The 20,259-nt window shown below is 41.5% G+C and overlaps 1 protein-coding gene across 1 annotated transcript; it reads left to right on the plus strand.

Moving 5' to 3' along the window:
- The first annotated feature begins 409 nt into the window (after nucleotides 1-409).
- Nucleotides 410-19,034, plus strand: ZNF510 (zinc finger protein 510). The gene is made up of 4 exons (XM_047754832.1): nucleotides 410-785; nucleotides 10,614-10,740; nucleotides 11,562-11,657; nucleotides 14,991-19,034. The coding sequence occupies exons 1-4, from the start codon at nucleotides 579-581 to the stop codon at nucleotides 16,685-16,687; spliced, it is 2,127 nt and encodes a 708-aa protein (XP_047610788.1). The 5' UTR covers nucleotides 410-578; the 3' UTR covers nucleotides 16,688-19,034.
- Nucleotides 19,035-20,259: the final 1,225 nt, after the last annotated feature.

The following is a 20,259-nucleotide window of genomic DNA, read 5'->3' on the forward strand; positions in this document are numbered from 1 at the left end:
TGTTTGATCAAAGTCTTTTTGAGAAATGGTAAAAAGTTAGAAAAAAAAGATTTTAAAATATTTTGTCATTACGCATCTTTATGTTCACAGTTTTTTTGTTTGTTTGTTTTTTGGGGTTTTTTTGGTCTTTTGTCCTTTTAGGGCCAAACCTGCAGCATATGGAAGTTCCCAGGCTAGGGGTCTAATCAGAGCTGTAGCCACCAGCCTATGCCACAGCCACAGCAACGCAGGATCCGAGCCGCATCTGCAACCTACACCACAGCTCACGGCAACACTGGATCCTTAACCCAATGAGCAAGGCCAGGGATCGAAACTGCATCCTCATGGTCGGATTCGTTTCTGCTGCGCCACGACAGGAACTCCCATGTTCAGTTTTCTGTTGATTTTCTAACTCAAGATGTCAATAATATTAATAGGATATTAATATTAATCTTCTGTTTTAACTTTTGTTAACTAGTCAGAGGGGACATACATTTTTGGAAATCAATAGGAAAATAATGTACTGTCACCCAGTGAAAAACAGCAAGGTTACAGCCATGTGATCATTCGGAGATGTACATACTCAGAGGGCTGTCTCTATGTGGTGCTTCCTGCCCATTCTCGGTGATCAACAGAACATTTTTCCACAGAGAGACCTGTTCCCCAACTGGTGTGATGCGAGTTTTTTTAGACAAGTGGAGGCAGAAGCTCACCAGATCTTTCCTGCCTCCTTCCCCCTGCCGCCAGCTTGGTCTTCACAGTTCTCTGCATTCTCCCAAGAGCAGCAGAAAATGAACATATCTCAGGTGAGTCGTTCATTGACATCTTTTTTAATAATGGTTTTTATAGGTGGTTAATGAATCTATAACAGAGTTATAGAAGTGGGTCAGAATTATTCAGGGAGGATAATACAAAAGTAGAGGAATAGCACAGCAGAGTTAGCACATGACTAGATACAGGTCCCCAAGTGTCACAGATTTTCCAAAGTACAGGTGCAAGTTTCTTCCGACCTTTTTCATAGCCGCAGCAGAGCATCAAACAATATTTGTTTAAAGATTTGCGTTGCTAAGAGGCTTAAACCAAACCTTCTAAAGTCATCAGAGTCAGGAGAAATGTCTTTGTTGGTTTTTCCTGGAGGTGATAGTGTACATCTTTGCAGGGACAACCCCGAAAAAATTCCCCTGGAAATAGAGGGCATATTGGCAAAGCGGGGCATTTGTTGACACAGGCATTCAGGTAACTAAAACGGAAGTTGAGGTAGATATTTTTCTGATCATCCTGCTGAATCCAGGCATAGTGCTTAGACTAATTAGAGCTCAGCATGAATGGCCTGTACGTTCATGTCTTTAAAACAGCTCTCCTGCTGTGTATCACCGGGAACTATGTCTAGTCACTTATGATGGAGCATGATAATGTGAGAAAAAAGAAGGTATGCATGTAACTGGGTCACCATACTGTACAGGAGAAAATTGACAGAACACTGTAAACCAGCTATAATGGAAAAAAATAAAAATCAGTATATTAAAAAAAAGCTGGTCTCCATAAATATTTCTCTCAAATACCTGTCATAAAGAAGTAGTTTATGGAAGTTCCCATTGTGACTCAGCAGTAAGGAGCCCAGCTAGTATCCATGAGGATGTGGGTTCGATCCCTGGACTCGCCTAGTGGGTTGAGGATCTGGCATTGCCATGAGCTGTGGTGTAGGTTGCAGACACAGCTTGGACCCCGAGTGGCTGTGGCTGTGGTGTAGGCCGGCAGCTGCAGCTCCGATTTGACCCCTAGCCTGGGAACTTCCATATGCCGCAGGTACAACCCTAAAAAGAAAAGAAAAAAAAAAGTGCTTCAGCAGACAGTCCTCTTCTTTGGCAAATGTCACCACACTTCTGTTCATACATCAATTCACTGCACAAAGCCTGGGTGTCTCCTCTGTGCCTGTGATCTGCACTCACCAGGGACCTAATTACGGTCAAGTCCAATGCGCCTTGCCTGTTCCTTATGTCACTGGACCTGTCTGCAGTGCCTGACTGTCCCCTTCTCTGTACCTCTGGAAGGTCTCCTGCTTTAGTGTGTGTGACAGCCTCCTCTGCCACTGTCCCGCCTCTTGTTTGTTTCACGGAGTCACCTTCCTTTTCTTGGCCTTTCACATGTCTCATCCACAAGTTTCCATTCCTTCTCACTGTTCTTCTAATGAGTCTTCTTGACTCACTTCATCCCATTTCTGGTTTTAATAATAACGTATTTACTAGTTCTCCCAAATGAGGCTCTGCAGCCCACCCTGACCAGTGACACCTTTTGTGATGATGGAAATAGTCTATCTGCACTGTCCAAAATGGTGACCACCAGCCACACGTGCCTCTTGAGCACTGAAAATGTGGCTAGTGTGGCTGAGGAACTAAATTTTTTTTTTCTTTTTAGGGGTGCACCCACAGCATATGGAAGTTCCCAGGCGAGGGGTCACATTGGAGCTGACCTATGCCACAGCCACAGAAACACCACAGCTCACAGCAACATCGGATCCTTAACCCACTGAGCAAGGCCAGGGATTGAACCCACATCCTCTTGGATACTAGTTAGGTTCGTTACTGCTGAGCCATAATGAGAACGCCCTAAATTTTTTAAAATTTATTTATTTTCTTATTTTTATTTTTTCCACTATAGTTGATTTACAGTGTTCTGTCAATTTCTACTATACAGCAGAGCGACCCAGTCATATATATATATTCTTTTTCTCACATTATTCTCCATCATGTTCCATCACAAGTGACTGGATATAGCTCCCCGTGCTATACAGTAGGATCTCATTATTTATCCACTCCAGATGCAATAGTCTGCATCTATTTACCCCAGACTCCCAGTGAGAACTCCCCAAATTTATAAGTTTTAAATAGTCACATGTGGCTACCATACTGGACAAAGTTGACTCACCATTTCTCTGTAGGCATCTAAAAGGGGTCTCTAGCACAAGTAATTCAAAGGAAAAGTTAACATTTAAAGCCCTTCCCAAACTAATCATCATCAACTTTCCTTATGTTATAATACACCTGCATTCAGCCAGGCACTCAAGCCACAAAAATGGGATGCATCCTTATAACTGCTCTTGCCTGCATGCTCACACTCTCAACTCTTGCCACATTGGTCTCTAAGCATGTCTGGGTACTTTTCCTGTTTGTGTAGGTTGAAGATAACAATTTTATATGGTTCAACTTAATATGTATTTTTTTTATTTTTATTTTTTTTCTTTTTGTGTTTTCAGGGCTGCACCCGCAGCACATGTTGATTCCCAGGCTAGGGATTGAATTCAAGCTGTAGCCGCCGGCCACAGCCACAGCACAGCAATGTGGGATCCTAGCCGAGTCTGCCACCTACACCACAGCTCGAGGCAACGCCAGATCCTTAACCCACTAAGCGAGGCCAGGGATTGAACTTGCGTCTTCATGGATACTTGTTGGGTTCGTTACCCACTGAGCCATGACAGGAGCTCCATTTAATGTATCTTAAATGCATTCCTCTACTTTATTCCTCCTACTGTTCTCTCAACTGAACTGGTGGAATAGAGCTTTTTCTTTCCTTCTTTCTTTTTTCTTTTTACGGCCACACTCACAGCATATGGAAGTTAAAACCAGGCTAGGGATTGAATCAGAGCTACAGCTGCCGACCTACACTGCAGCTCATGGCAACGCCGGATGCTTAACCCACTGAGCGAGGCCAGGGATGGAACCTGTGCCTCATGGATACTAGTTGGATTCATTTCCGCTGCGCCTCAACAGGAACTCCTGGAATGGCTTCTTTAATAATCTGTCCCACCTCTTTTTCAACTACTCAGGGTCATCTCCCACATGGGTCGTTCATCTAATTTCTAATGAGGTAATGTCTCATCCATTTGTAAGTCACCTCAGTGGCCTCTCATCTCTAAACAATGAAGTTCCCAGTTTCTCAGGATAACATTCAGGCCTTGGAGACATTTCAGTTTTCCTTTCATCTTTTTACTTTATTGCTGCTCAGACTTTTTTGACAACTTTTATTGCCTAGCCAAGATATTGCAAGGAGGTGACATGCTATAGTTATAGCTTAACCAATACAGATCCTTTTCTTTATATTTTCCTAGTATAGTATGATCTAGGGGAAAATACGACATTTAAAAAATTCAGTGCATAACTTCATTCTAAAGCAAAACCAAATCCTTTAGTTTCTTAAACACAACCTATTGTTCCTGACTCTGCCTCATAGCACGTTCTCATTGTCTTCTTCTGATTGAGTTTTAGAACCAAGTCTTTGTTTCATTCACTTGGTGTTATGGATTGGTTTGGGTCCCCCTTAAATTCATATGTCACAGCCCTAACCCCCAACGTGATGGTATTTGGAAGTAGGGCCTTTAGGGGGTAGTGAAGGTTATATGCGGTCGTATGGGTGGGATCCTAATCCAACAGGCTTAGTGGCCTTATAAGAAGAGGATGAGAGAGAGACTTCGCATATAAGCCCCAGGGAAAGGCCATGTGAAGACACAGTGAGAAGGTGGCATCTGTAAGCCAGGAAAAGAACCTTACCAGAACCCAGCCATGCTGATACCCTGATCTCAGACTTCCAGCCTCTAGAACTGTGAGGAAATAAATTACTATTGTTTAAGGCACCTGGTCTATAGTATCTTGTTACAGCAGCCTGTGCAGCTAAGTGGCCTGGCTGTTTCTTTTTTTTTTTTTTTTTTAGTTTTATCTTTAATTATGGTAAAATAGAGATCATGTAAAACTTACCACCTTAGCCATTTTTTAATTGTACAGTTCAGTGGTGTTAAGTACCGTCATAATGTTGTGCAACTGGTTTCCAGAACTCTTTTCCTCTTGCAAAACTAAAGCTCTATATCCATTAAAAATCACCTCCCAGGAGTTCCCGTTGTGGCTCAGTGGTTAACGGATCTGACTAGGAACCATGAGGTTGCGGGTTCGATCCCTGACTTTGCTCAGTGGGTTAAGGATCCAGCGTTGCCGTGAGCTGTGGTGTAAGTTGCAGACGTGGCTCAGATCCCACATTGCTGTGGCTGTGGCGTAGGCCAGTGGCTCAGATCCCACATTGCTGTGGCTGTGGCGTAGGCCAGTGGCTACAGCTCTGATTAGACCCCTATCCTGGGAACCCCCATATGCCTCGGAAGCAGCCCAAGAAATGGCAAAAAGACAAAAAAAAAAATCACCTCCCACGCCCCCCTCCCGTCTGCCCATTGTAACCACCATACTATTTCTATGAATTTCACTATTCATATAGGTGGAATCACATAGTATTTGTCTTTTTGTGACTGTTTTATGTCATTTAACATAAAGCTCTCAAAGTTCATCCATGATGAATCATTTATCAGAATTTCCTTCCTTTTCAAGGCTGAATAATATTACATTGCACCAATATACCACATTTTGTTTATCCATGAGGTTGGACGTTGAGGTTGCTTTGCCTTTTTGGCTCTTATGAATAATGCTGCTATGAACATAGCTGTACAGAATCTCTTCAAGACTCTGCCTTTAATTCTGGTGGATATATTGCTGGATCATGCAACAGTTTTATATTTAATTTCTGAAGGAACTGCCATACTGCTTTCAATAGTGGCTGCACCATTTTGCATTTTCACCAGCAATGCACAAAGATTCCAGTTGCTCCAGATCCTTGTCAACACTTGCTATTTTCTGTTTTTCTGATAGTAGCCGTTCCAATGGATAAGAGGTCTGGCTCTTTACTTTTGACCTGTCATGAAGCAGCTTTGGTTGCCCCATCCAGGAAAACAATGCTTTTTCTTTCCCCTTGTCTCCCACTGGGCTAATTTCCATCCCTCTTCTGAATTTGCACAGCCCCCATGTCTTTCACCTGTCCATACTTCATACATTGGTGGAAAATTATCTGGTATGTGTTGGTCTTTCTGGTTAGACCATTAGCTTCAGGATCTGGAACTACCATGGGTCCATCTTCATAGGCCCTCAGCTTCCCTAGATGAGATTGCTTATTAAATTCTGTTCTGAATAAAAGGTTATCTCCTCTGTGGAAGTGGGCCACCAAAATAATATGGATTTACACTTTTTCAGAGCACCACTGCATTTCTCACAATATAGAGCCCATTCCATTATTATCACCTGTTACACACCTGTGCACACTTGTTTTACTTGTGACAAATAGGCCTGTTCTTCTGAACAAGCCCTCCGAGAGGATGGTTTCCAGACTTTCCCTCTGTATTGTGCTCCCTCTACTATGTTGTCATTTAGCCTCTTCACCTTTAAGACCAGATCAACTCTAAACTCTCTGTGTGCTTGTAAGAAGGACCAAACTTGGGAGTTCCCGTCGTGGCGCAGTGGTTAACGAATCCGACTAGGAACCATGAGGTTGCGGGTTCAGTCCCTGCCCTAGCTCAGTGGATTAACGATCCGGCGTTGCCACAAGCTGTGGTGTAGGTCACAGATGCGGCTCGGATCGCTGTGGCTCTGGTGTAGGCCGGTGGCTACAGCTCCGACTGGACCCCTGGTGTGGGAACCTCCATATGCCACAGGAGCGGCCCAAGAAATAGCAAAAGACAAAAAAAAAAAAAAAGAAGGACCAAACTTTTTGTGGACAAATAGTCCCCCTTGGAGGAGATAAAACACTGGAGATACGAGGAATAATGTGAAGATTTCTTCCAACATGAGAGGTCAAGATTAAAGGAATTAGCAGATCGGTTAATCAGTTGCATTGAAGCAGTTCGTCAAAGAAAGGCCAGATCAGTGGTGTAGGCTCAGTTGATCCAAGGTGGACAGTTGAAAAGGATTGTGTCAGTCCTGAAGAAGGGGTAGAATTTTAGTCGTTGCCAAATATGGGGAGGTTACTAGATTCTGAGAGAATGACATAAAGTGGACTGAACAAGGGATCCAAGGCCCAGTAAAAGTCTTTGCCTATTACACTTTGGAATTTCCCTATTATTCCTAGGGAATGCAAAGGAAGAGGGAGAAAATGCTGGGACCAGACTAGGCATTTAATTTTGTTACTGCTGCCGTAATAAAGCACCCCATGGATGGCTTTACACAACACAAATTTCTTTTCTTGTGGTCTGGAGGCCAAAAGTCTGAGATCGGGGTATACAGAAAGTCTTGGTTCTTTCTGAGAGCTGTAGAAGAATAAGATCCAGGCCCCTTTCCTTGGCTTATAGATGGCCGTCTTCATGCAATCCTCCCTCCATACATATCTGTGTCCAAATTTACTCCCTGGTGTTCCTGTCGTGGCTCAGCGTAAATGCATCTGACTAGCATCCGTGAGGACATAAATTCAATCTCTGGCCTTATTCAGTGGGTTAAGGATCCGGCTTTGCCGTGAGCTGTGGTATAGGTTACAGATGCAGCTCAGATCCCACATTGCTGTGGCTGTGGTGTAGGCCAGCAGCTGCAGCTCCGATTAGACCCCTAGCCTGGGAACCTCCATATGCTGCAGGTGCAGCCCTAAAAAGACCAAAAAAAAAAAAAAAAATTCCTCCTCTTAGAATGGCACCAGACAAACCAGATTATGGCCTACCTTAATGACCTCATTATATGTCAAATAAAAGCCCTGTCTCCAAATACAGTTACCTTGTGAGGTACTGGGGGTAGGACTGCAATGTATTAATTTTGAGTTGGACAAAAGCCCCCACCTAACCCTAGAAGTCCTTGGATGCCACCCTTAAGGGTTTGATTTTTGTCATGAGTTCTAACGTATGACATGGGGAAGGAATTCATATAATAAAAGCAGTTTTGTTTTTAATGTAAAAGTGCTAGCAGAACGGGAAAGACATGAAAGGGTTAAGGTAAAGAGTCCATATGACTAGTTTTTCTGACAGGAGGGCAGAATGGTGACCCATGTGTAGACATGTATGAAAGCTGAGATTGTGCATAATTTCATATTTTTAAGTCTTTTTTTTGGTGAATCAGTCTTCTTTTTTGCTAATTTTAAAGGCTTTTTAAATACCGTAGAATGTACCCTTTTTTTTTGACCTGTGTGAGATATTTTTCCGTTTCATTACTTGCCTTTGGACACATTTTGTCCAGAGTCAGCCAAGTTCCTTGATTTTTACTAGTGGTATTTTGAGAAATTTTTTAAATATAAAAAGATATAATGGAGGGAATTATCAACTGTAAAATTGTTGAAGATAGATACACACATGCATGCGCACACACGTTTTTGTGTGGAATGCCCTTTTTTTTTTTATTTCTTATGGAATGAATCCAAGAGTGGAATTTCTGGGTTATAAGGTAACACTACTCTTAGCTTATTCAGAAACTGCCAAACTGGTTTCCACAACAAGTGCACCATTTTATATTCCCACCAGGACTGTGTTAGGTTCCAATTTTTCCACATTGTCCCCACCATTTGTTATTTACCTTTTTGTTTTTTTAGTTATGCCCATCTTAGTGCATGTGAATCTCATTCGGGTTTTAGGTTTTGATTTGCATTTCCCTAACAATAGTATTGAGCATCTCTTCATGGCTTGTTGACCATTTGGAGAAATGGTCTATGCAAGTGCTTTGCCCATTTTTAAATCAGAATGTCTTTTTGTGTTCAGTTGTAAGTGTTCTTCATATATTCTGACTGATAGATATTTATTACATATATAATTCGTGAATATTTCCTCCCATTCTGTGGGTTGTCACTGCACTGTCTTGATAGTATCCGTTGATACACAAAAGTTTTTAATTTTGATTAAGACCAGTTGATTGTTTTCTTTAGTTTCTTGTGCTGTGGTGTAATATCTAGGGAAGTATTGTCAAATCCAAGGTCATAAAGATTTACCCCTTATTTCTTCCAAAAGTCTCATAGCTTAAACTTTTTTTTTTTTTTTTTTTGGCTGTTCCCAGAACTCGAGCAGAATTTCCCAGGCCAGGGATCAAACCCACACCACAACAGCAACCTGTGCCACAGCAGTGACAGCACTGAATCCTTAACCAGCTGAGCCACCAAGAAATTCCCATAAGCTCTTTTTTTTTTTTTTTTGTCTTTTTGTCTTTTTAGGGCTGCACCTGGAGTATATGGAGGTTCCCAGACTAGGGGTCCAATTGGAGCTACAGCTGCCAGCCTACACCACAGCCACAGCAACGCAGGATCCAAACCATGTCTATGGCCTACACCACAGCTCATGGCAATGCCGGATCCTTAACCCACTGAGCAAGGCCAGGGATTGAACCTGCAACCTCATGGATGCTAGTCAGATTCGTTTACCACTGAGCCACACGGAAACTCTGAAAGAATAACTTTATCATGATATATTATTATTCATTTGGTTTTAGCATTCTTACATTCAGATCTGTTTTTCATGTTAATATAACTACAATATTTTTGTAGTGATTATGTATCTTTTTTCTATCCTTTTCCTTTAAATTTTCACACATCCCTCTCTATAAATTGCATTTTCCTTATTATTTTTCTGCTGTCAATCTTTCCCTTTTTTTTTTTTTCTTTTTTCTTTTTAAGCCACACCTGCAGCATATGGAAGTTCCTGGGCCAGGTATCAAATCCAAGCTGCAACTGAGACCTATATGCCACAGCTGTGGCAACACTGAATCCCTAACCCACTGTACCATAGCAGGAACTAACTCTTGTCAATCTTTCCTTTAAATGGATTCATTTGTCCAGAGATTGGCAAATTTTTTTCTGTAATGGGTCAGGTAGTAAATAGTTTCAGTTTTGATACTAAGCTCTGTTTATCTTAGCATAAAAGCAACATAGACATACAAAATGATTGGGGGAGGTGGCTGTGTTCCAATAAAACTTTTATTTAAAAAAGTGGCAAGCTGGATTCAGCCAAAGGTCATAATTTGCTGACTCCTATCCTAGCACATGTGGTAGGTATATTGGGGTATGGGCTAAAAATTGTAGAAGTAGTTATGTGTATTTGCTAAAAAATAAATTTAAGGAGTTCCCATTGTGGCGCAGTGGAAACAAATCCGACTAGGAGCCACGAGGTTGCAGGATCAATCCCTGGCCTCACTCAGTGGGTTAAAGATCTGGCATTGCCATGAGCTGCAGTGGAGGTTGCAGATAAGGCTCGGGTCTGGCATTGCTGTGGCTGTGGCGCAGGCTGGCAACTATAGCTCTGATTAGACCCCTAGCCTGGGAACCACCGTGGGTGCAGCCTTCAAAAGATAAAAGACAAAAAAAAAATTTTTTTAACAAAATGTTTATTAATATACTTATTGATAGTACAAGTATATAGCTCATAAATACATACAAATTATTAACATCTTTACTAATTGAGCACCTCCAAAGTAGAAGCTAACATTAGATCCAAAGTGGGCATCCTTTATTTTCATTTGTTTTTTTTTTTTTTTCCATTTCTTGGGCCGCTCCCGCGGCATATGGAGGTTCCCAGGCTAGGGGTTGAATCGGAGCTGTAGCCACTGGCCTACGCCAGAGCCACAGCAATGCGGGATCCGATCCCAGTCTGCAACCTACGCCACAGCTCACAGCAACGCCAGATCGTTAACCCACTGAGCAAGGGCAGGGACCGAACCCGCAACCTCATGGCTCCTAGTCGGATTCGTTAACCACTGCGCCACGACGGGAACTCCTGTTTTTAAGCTCTTTGAGCAGAAGAAATGTTTTCATGTGTACTTTCTGTGTGACCCAATTCTAAACTCTTCAGATTAAACAGAAATGTACCCTTACAGGCATCGGTGTCATTCAAGGACGTGACTGTCGAATTCACTCAGGAGGAGTGGCAACAGATGGGTCCTATTCAGAAGACCCTGTACAGAGATGTGATGATAGAGAACTACAACAACCTAGTCTCAGTGGGTGAGCATATAAACATAACTTACCCTCATAACTCCATATGGAAGGCATTTCCTTTTTATGCACCGGGACACATGAATACTTTAGTTTTTTTTTTTTGCTTTTTAGGGCCACACCCACAGCAGGCAGAAGTTCCCAGGCTAGGGGTCAGTTTGGAGCTACAGCTGCTGGCCTGCACCACAGCCACAGAAACACTGGATCCAAGCTGCTTCTGTGACGTATACCACAGTTCACAGCAACACCGGACCCCCAACCCACTGAGCAAAGCCAGGGATCAAACCCACATCCTCATGGATACTAGTCGGATTCGTTTCCACTGAGCCACACCAGGAACTCCGAATAGTTTTGATTTTAATGTTACTTAGCCTTTCCATTCAAGAGTATAATGTGGAGTTCCCATTGTGGTGCAGTGGAAACGAATCCAACTAGGACCCATGAGGTTACAGGTTCGATCCCTGGCCTTGCTCAGTGGGTTAAGGATCCGGTGTTGCCATGAGCTGTGGTGTAGGTCACAGACACAGCGTGGATCCCACATTGCTGTGGCCGTGGCATAGGCCGAAGGCTACAGCTCCAATTAGACCCCTAGCCTTGGCACCTCCACATGCCATGGGCATGGCCCTAAAAAGACAAAAGGACAAAAAAAAAAGAGTATAATGTAGCCAAGCCCTGCTGAGGAATAGGAATAGAAAGTGTTTGTGTTGTCAACTACCAGTGATAAATTCAGATGAGGACCTTCATGATGCTGTTCCTGAAGGTTTTTCCACTTCTCGAGATTGAAAAGCTCGTCATCTTGGCCTAAGTACTCAACTCTTGCTTCTTTACAGGGAACTGCATTTTCAAACCAGAGGTGATCTTCAAGTTGGAGCAAGGAGAAGAACCTTGGTTCTTGGAGGAGGAATTCTCAAACCAGAACCATAAAGGTGAGTTACTGAGCAGTTATAGGCAGGATTCTGTGGGGTAGTTTCTCCTCCTCCTCCTCCTCCCTTCTTCCTTCTTCCTTCTCCTTTCTTCTTCTTTCTCCTTGTCCTCCTTCTCCTCCTCCATCTTCTTTTTTGTCTTTTTTGGGCCACACCTGCTGCATATGGATCCCAGGCTAGGGGTCAAATGGGAGCTACAGTTGCTAAACTGACTCCAGAAGGTCAGTTTAGCAGTAAACTCCTTCCTCTTTCAAGACTTTTTTCACAGGTCCCAAAGCTACAAAAAGCACCAGCCAAAAGACAATGATTAATAAACTTGACACATTAGGCGTTCCTGTCGTGGTGCAGTGGAAACAAATCTGACTAGGAACCATGAGGTTGTGGGTTCGATCCCTGGCCTTGCTCAGTGGGTTAAGGATCCAGCATTGCCGTGAGCTGTGGTGTAGGTCGCAGATGCAGCTCAGATCTGGCATGGCTGTGGCTGTGGCGTAGGCAGATTAGACCCCTAGCCTGAGAACTTCCATATGCCACAGGTGCAGCCCTAAAAAAACAACAGCAAAAAAAATGAAAAAATGAAAAAATAAACTTGACACATTAAAATCGAGAATTTTGTTCATAAAAGATACTATCAAAAGGATGAAAAGACAGGCAGGCCACAGCGTAGCAGAATATGCATATAATACAAGTAACCTAGAATGGATAAGCATCTTGAGAATGTAAAAACTTCTGTAAGTCAATATGGGAAAGCATAGCAACTCAGTATAAGTTAAGTAAAACTTAATTCAGTACAGGTAAAATGCTTTGAACAGGAGCTTTCAAACAGCTATTAAATCTTTGAAAATGTGTTCACTCTCATTACTTTTCACAGAGTGCAAAATAAAGTATAAGGTGAGATAAGTGATACGTATGATATGAAAGTAGATTAACAAAGCTGGCAATGACAAGTCATGGGGAGGACGTGAAATATTAAAGACCCTTATTTATTGACCAAAAATGTAAACTAATAAAATCACTGTGAAAGCAGGAGGATATTATCAAATAGTACATATCTGGAACCTGGCAATTATTTTCTTAACAGAAAGGTATGATTGTGTTCTCTAGAATGAATAAAAGAATATTTAGGAGTTCCTGTTGGGGGCGCAGTGGAAATGAATCCAACTAGGAACCGTGAGGCTGCAGGTTCGATCCCTGACCTTGCTCAGTGGGTTAAGGATCTGGCGTTGCCATGAGCTGTGGTGTAGGTTGCAGAGGTAGCTCTGATCTGGCATTGCTGTGGCTCTGGTGTAGGCTGGCAGCAATAGCTCCGATTAGACCCCTGGCCTGGGACCCTCCATATGCTGCTGGTGCAGCCCTAAAATGACAAAAGACAAAAACAAAACAAACAAAAAAAAACTGCACTCATATCAAACTGAAATGTGAAAATTTACAATGAGGTAATCAGGTTCACTTATCTCCAGTTTTTTTTTTTTTGTCTTTTTGCTATTTCTTGGGCCGCTCCTGCGGCATATGGAGGTTCCCAGGCTAGGGGTTGAATCGGAGCTGTAGCCACCGGCCTACACCAGAGCCACAGCAACGTGGGATCCGAGCCGCAACCTACACCACAGCTCACGGCAACGCCGGATCGTTAACCCACTGAGCAAGGGCAGGGACCGAACCCGCAACCTCATGGTTCCTAGTCGGATTCGTTAACCACTGTGCCACAACGGGAACTCCTCCAGTTTTGATAGATGGAATAAATCACAGCTGGAATTGAGTGGTGAATCTAATTTAATTGGCAGAATCAATTTTTCTCTCATCAGTATTACACTTGTTTATATTTCTGTGACTCATAACTGCAGTAGGTTAGATCTTGAGCTATAAACTTCCCCATTTAATCCTGAGGAGGTTGGTGGGTGTCAATTTAATTAGATTTTGAAGGACTGAATGGAAATAAGAAATGATACCAATTTGGAAGTATGAAGAATCTTGAGTATTCTATCAGTAGAGCCTAGATAATGTTGGACCTCTACTGTAATTTACTTCCTCAAACCAAACCATTCCCCTGTGGGGTATAACTCATTAATGCTCATTATCTCCTAATTTATCATGTTACTCCACTTAAGTTTATAAGTCCCTTGGAGTTCCCGTCGTGGCGCAGTGGTTAACGAATCCGACTAGGAACCATGAGGTTGCGGGTTCGGTCCCTGCCCTTGCTCAGTGGGTTAACGATCCGGCGTTGCCGTGAGCTGTGGTGTAGGTTGCAGATGCGGCTCGGATCCCGCGTTGCTGTGGCTCTGGTGTAGGCCAGTGGCTACAGCTCCGATTCAACCCCTAGCCTGGGAACCTCCATATGCCTCGGGAGCGGCCCAAGAAATAGCAACAACAACAACAACAACAACAAAAAAGACAAAAGACAAAAAAAATAAAAATTAAAAAAAATATAAGTCCCTGTTGTATTCCATACCTGGTTTTCTGGCTCTCTAAAATAATCACTCCCATGAAAGTCTAATTTCTCGCACTTCTACACCCAGGTAGGAAGATCCAACTTATCACAACCCAAATACAGACATGTATTTATAACCATTTTCCTCTCTCATTTTTGCTATTTTAATATTTATTTTTCTTTTTAGTATTATTAAAGTATAATTGATTTACAGTGTTTCCTCAAGTTCCGTTGTACAGCAAAATGACCTGGTCACACACATTTCCCTGTGTGTGTGCTGTACAGTAGGAACCCATTGCTCATCCATTCCAAATATAACAGCATCCCCAAAACCCCCAAAATGCCCATTCAACCCACTCTCTTCCTCCCCCCACCCTCCCCACCCCCGGGAAGCCCAAGTCTGCTCTTCTTGCCCATGATCTCTTTCTGTTTCTGTTTTTTGTTTGTTATTTTTAGATTCCACAAATAAGTGAGATCATATGGTATTTTTCTTTCTGGCTTACTTCACTTAGTATGAGGGTCTCTAGATCCATCCATGTCGCTGCAAATGGCATTAGTTTGTCTTTTTAATTTTTTTATGGCTGGGTGATATTCCATTGTATGTTATGTACCACATCTTCTTAATCCATTCATTTGTTGATGGACATTTAGGTTGTTTCCATGTCTTGGCTATTGTGAGTAGTGCTGCTGTGTACATAGAGATGCATGTGTCTTTTTCAAAAATATTTTAATATTTTTTTAAAGGAGGATGAATATATAAATTCTCTTTCCCCCTCTCTCTCTGTCTCACAAACACACACACACACAAATTAATCTTGAGAAACCAAAAATGAAATGCAACATAGGCTTTGTTTATAAGCCCCACCCATAATAAATGTAAAATTCAAACAGTGTTTTCATTTTTTCTGGTTTAGAAGATTACAGAGATGATAATCTAATCAAGAGGAACAAGAAAATCAAAGACAAACAATTGCAGCAAGTAATACTTATCCATAGTAAACCACTGCCTAGAGAGGAAAAGGAAGTTTTGAGAAAATCATTTATTCAGCACGTAACTCCTGTTTCTTCAACAAAAATGCCCTGTAAATATGACTCATGGGGAGTGAATTTCCAAAATGTTTCTCAATTGATCATTAATAATAGAAAATATTCAACTAAAAAGACAGATTGTTATAATGTATGTGAAGATTTGTCTTTCAAAATTAAGTTTGAGAGAACTCATACTGGAGAGAAATTTCATGAATATAATACAAATAGGGGAACCCTCAGTTATAAGGAAAATCTTCCTAAGCATCAAAAGTGTCAAACGTTGAAGCAATCTTTTGAATTTAATGAAATTGGAAAAGGCTTCTATGGTGAGGCTGCCTGTGTTAAGTATAAGAGTACTCATACAGAACATTCCTGTAAAGATAATGAATTTAGGAAAAACTATGATAAGACAATTCTCCTTGACTACGAAAGAACTGGAACAGGGGAGAAACACTCTCATCTTACTCAGTGTGGGAAATCCTTCTGTGAGAAGTCAGTTGTCAAGGAATACACTAAATTTAACATGACCGTGAAGCATCATGAATGTATTACAAATGGGAATAATTTCAGCAGGAAGTCATACCTCACTCAACCACAGAGAACTGTCACAGGAGAGAATCCACTGGTATGTAATGTCAGAAAACAAACTGAGGATAAACCTTTTGAATATCATGAAAATAGGAAGTCCTACCCGATAACAGCCCACAAAGTACACCAGAGAACTCATGCTGAAGTAAAACCCTATAAATGTAATGAATGTGGAAAATCCTTCTGTCAAAAAGGACATCTCATTCAACATCAGAGAACTCACACTGGAGAGAAACCATTTGAATGTAATGAATGTGGAAAAACGTTTTCCCAGAAGTCACACCTCAGTACACATCAAAGAATTCACACAGCAGAGAAGCCCTATAAATGTAATGACTGTGGGAAAACATTTGTCCAGAAGTCAACCCTCAGGGGACATCAAAGAATTCACACAGGAGAGAAACCCTATGAATGTTGTGAATGTGGGAAAACTTTTGTTCAAAAGTCAACCCTGAGAGATCATCATAGAATTCACACAGGGGAGAAATCCTTTCAATGTAACGAATGTGGGAAAACTTTTGGCCAGAAGTCAAACCTCAGAATACATCAGAGAACTCATAGTGAGAAAACGTATCAATGTAAAGAATGTGAAAAATCCTTCTGGCGGAAAGACCATCTCATTCAACATCAGAAAACTCACACGGGAGAGAAACCATTTAAATGTAATGACTGTGGGAAAACTTTTGCCCGGACATCAACCCTCAGGGTTCATCAGAGAATTCACACTGGAGAGAAACCATTTAAATGTAATGAGTGTGGGAAAAAATTTGTCCGGAAGGCAATCCTGAGTGATCACCAGAGAATTCATACAGGAGAGAAACCCTTTCAGTGTTATAAATGTGGAAAAACGTTTGGCCAAAAATCAAACCTTAGAATACATCAGAGAACTCACAGTGGGGAAGAATCTTATGAATGGAATGAATATGGAAAATTGCTTAAGAAATCAACCCTAAATGTATGCCAGAGAATTCAGGGAGGAGGAAAACCATATTGATATAACATGGGAAATCCTTCTAAGAGCCCAACCCATTTGACATCAAAAAATTCACACGGGAGAGAAACCACATAAATATGAATATAGGAAGAATTTTGCCCAAAAGGCAACTCAGAGTATATCAGAGAATTCACACAGAATTTCTTTCAAGGTACTATGGGAACCCTATTGGATGGAGTCATGCCCTGTTAGATAACTCATATTACATGTGCTGGGTAATCTTCACATAGTAAGAATTTCCTTTTTTCTCCAGGCTCTAGCTAAGCTAAATTTCCTTATCTCCTTTTCATCTAAGTGGTGCTTTTCAAGTGGCTGGTAGACTGAGAATGCTTATGTTGTATGCCATACCTAGTTCTGACAAATAAAAGGCTTCCCTGGTCAAAGCAGTATCTCAGCCATACATGAAATAGTAGTAGCTGTCCCTTAGAGAGGAAATATGTCCCCCACCTCGCTGCCTGAAGCAAAGCTGCTGGTTCAGTAGGACCCTCAACCTATAAGTACTTTAATTGGGCCTGGGAGTTCCATCGTGGCTCAGTGGTTAACAAATACAACTAGGAACCATGAGGTTGCGAGTTCAATCCCTGGCCTTGCTCAGTGGGTTAAGGATCCGGCGTTGCCCTGAGCTGTGGGGTAGGTCCCAGATGCGGCTCGGATCCTGTGTTGCTGTGGCTCTGGTGTAGGCTGGCAGCTGCAGCTCCAATTGGACCCCTAGCCTGGGAACCTCCATATGCTGCAGGAGTGGCCCTAGAAAAGGCAAAAAGACAAAAAAAAAAGAAAAGAAAGTGGGCCTGGTTCACTGCTGGTTTGGCAGACAGTGATTATTCAGCCTCAGTGCCATAATGCAGACCCTAAAACAGATGTGGCTGCTCCTGTCACTGAGCAAAACACAAAGATGTTCTCTACTCTGGCTGTCTCCCCTTTGATGAAACTCAGTGCATTTCCATGGACTCTTTGGCTCTTACTGCACCTTGCAATTTGACATGCCTATTGTAAAAACTATAGGATTATAAAAAGCACCTCTTTGGCACTGTCAACTGTGGGGAGAAAGTCACAGCTGCTGAGAACAACATCTGGGTTTTTCAGCTAGATTCACATGGTAAGGACCATTCTCTGATAAGACTGACTGGAATCAAGCTGCTGATCAAGCCCCCCCCCCCAACCCTGAGTGCCAGGATTGCTACCCAGATCCATCATAGTGATGGCAACACATTTGCCATCTTACCCTGGATACAAAGTAAAGGTCTCTACATATCCAGTGCTTCCTTTGATGTCATTTGATATAAGAATGTACAGTTTTTTCCTTCTGGATTAGTAGCCAGTGCTCCATATGCCATTTGATTAACTCACTCCTTGCCTCCTGATTTTACATATCTTCACATACTAACTTGCCAATTGCAAAGATACTGCATATGACTACTCATGACCCATTCCCTACTTTCTGTTATATTAGTAACAGAGTCTCCTTTTATGAACAGGGAGGCCACATACTTCATATGAGCCAAAATGCCCTCTTTCTGGCCTGAATGTTTCACTGAAGGGTATTTGAATCAAGTTTAGAAAAAGAAAATACCTCTTAGCACTTTGGAAATAGAACATCCCAGACCAGTTACATCATTACTCTAGAGCTGCCAGCAGCCTTGCCAAGAATATTTGCCTGCAGTAAGAGAAAATAATGTCCAGTTAGTACTGTAGTCCCTGAAAATCAAGAAGCTACTGTTTACTCCATTTTTATAACAGTTGGTAATACATAGAAAGTCATTCATAAAATTTTTGTTTCTTAAGATTTGTAGAATCATCTTCGTATCTCCCTTTTTATATATAATCTTTTAGGATTATGATTAAATCTGCTGTTATGTGCCTCTCCATATAACTAACACATTATCAACTGGAGACCATGTCTATGCTGTAGTCACAAAAGCTCCCTTCTCCCTGCCTGGTTTATCTCCTTTCCAAGTATTAACTTGTATTCCAACAGATGGGTGCCTCATCTAGAGACACTGACAGAGTGAATTTCCTGTCTTTCTCCTACTAAAGATCTTCAAGCTAATAAACGTCTCTATCAGGGCAGGAATTTTATGTGCTGTGTTCATAATGTGACCCAAGCGTTATAAACAATTCCTTTACAAATTAGGCACTCAGAAATGCTTGCTGAAGTGATAGCTGAACATTTTTTGATGCTTCAAATTATTTTATGAGATTATTCATCATTTATTATAAATAAGGAAAATTATTGCTATAAGCTCCCACCCACACTCGTCTCTTTTGGATATTTTCTAAAATTGCTAAAAGGAACATAACTTGTTAATATTCAGAAGTGTTTGGTACTGTTCTTCAGATCTCTTTCAGCCAAGACAAAATTTACTTTCAATAAATTAGTACTCCCAGTTCAAAATTATGTCTGCGTAATTTTTGTATTAGCATTGGAGAGAGTGTGGGGTTTCTGGGGGAGAAGGGCTTTGTTTCCACACAAATATATTTTAGATACAAAGCAATTGTGCAAAACAATAATAATAATAAATCAGATTTTCAAGATCAACCAAATGGGAAGACAAGATAATTGATTTTGGGGATTGTGTCTTTAATTCATTATACTTGTAGTTCCACTCATTTTTACCTTCCAATCAACCTCTTGACAGTTATAAGAAGACTTTTTATTTTCTCAGGTTCAAGAATATCTCCTAGGGGATATGTATGACTCCAAAAGAAGGGGTATTATGCCTATTCTGATCTGCCTCTGCCTCCATATGTGTCTTTCCTTGCCAGGTATATGATACCTTTACTCTCACATTCAAGGTCTCCCTGGAAGCCTAGCAGAAGTAACATATCCTATCTTTCTACCAAGGCAGCTTCACACTATAATGGAAGAGAAACGTATTTGTTTTCTTGTTGTCTCCAGCTGGCCAACTGGCTATTTTAGTGATCTTCCTTTTTCTAAGGAAGTATTCTAAGAAACTGACAATTGTATAATTACTTTATCAGCTGACTGACATGATACACAATAAACTATGGTAAATACATATATATATAGAGAGAGAGAGAGATTTTTGTCTGAACTTTTTCAGCACATTTCATTCATACACACACACACACACACACGTTATATTACACTATTAACAATAACTAGGAGTTCCCATTGTGGCTCAGTGGTTAATGAATCCGACTAGGAACCATGAGGTTGTGAGTTTGATCTCTGGCCTTGCTCAGTGGGTTAAGGATCTGGTGTTGCCGTGAACTGTGGTGTGGGTCGAAGACAGGGCTCAGATCCCGCATTGCTGTGGCTCTGCATAGGCCGGTGGCTACAGCTCCGATTGGACCCCTAGCTTGGGAACCTCCATCTGCCGCGGGAGCGGCTCAAGAAAAGGCAAACACACAACACACACATAAAGTAACTAGAAGATGGAAACCACCCAAGTGTTCATCAGCAGATGAATGGATTAAAAAAAATGTGGTACATCTGTAAAATAGAATGCTATTCAGCTGTAAAAAAGAAAGAAGTACTGATACATACTACAGGACAAATGAACCTGGACAGATGCTAAACTGAAAGAAGACAAATGCTAAAATTAGGCTTC

Source organism: Phacochoerus africanus, chromosome 12 (genome assembly GCF_016906955.1).
Source record: "Phacochoerus africanus isolate WHEZ1 chromosome 12, ROS_Pafr_v1, whole genome shotgun sequence".
NCBI lineage: Eukaryota > Metazoa > Chordata > Mammalia > Artiodactyla > Suidae > Phacochoerus > Phacochoerus africanus.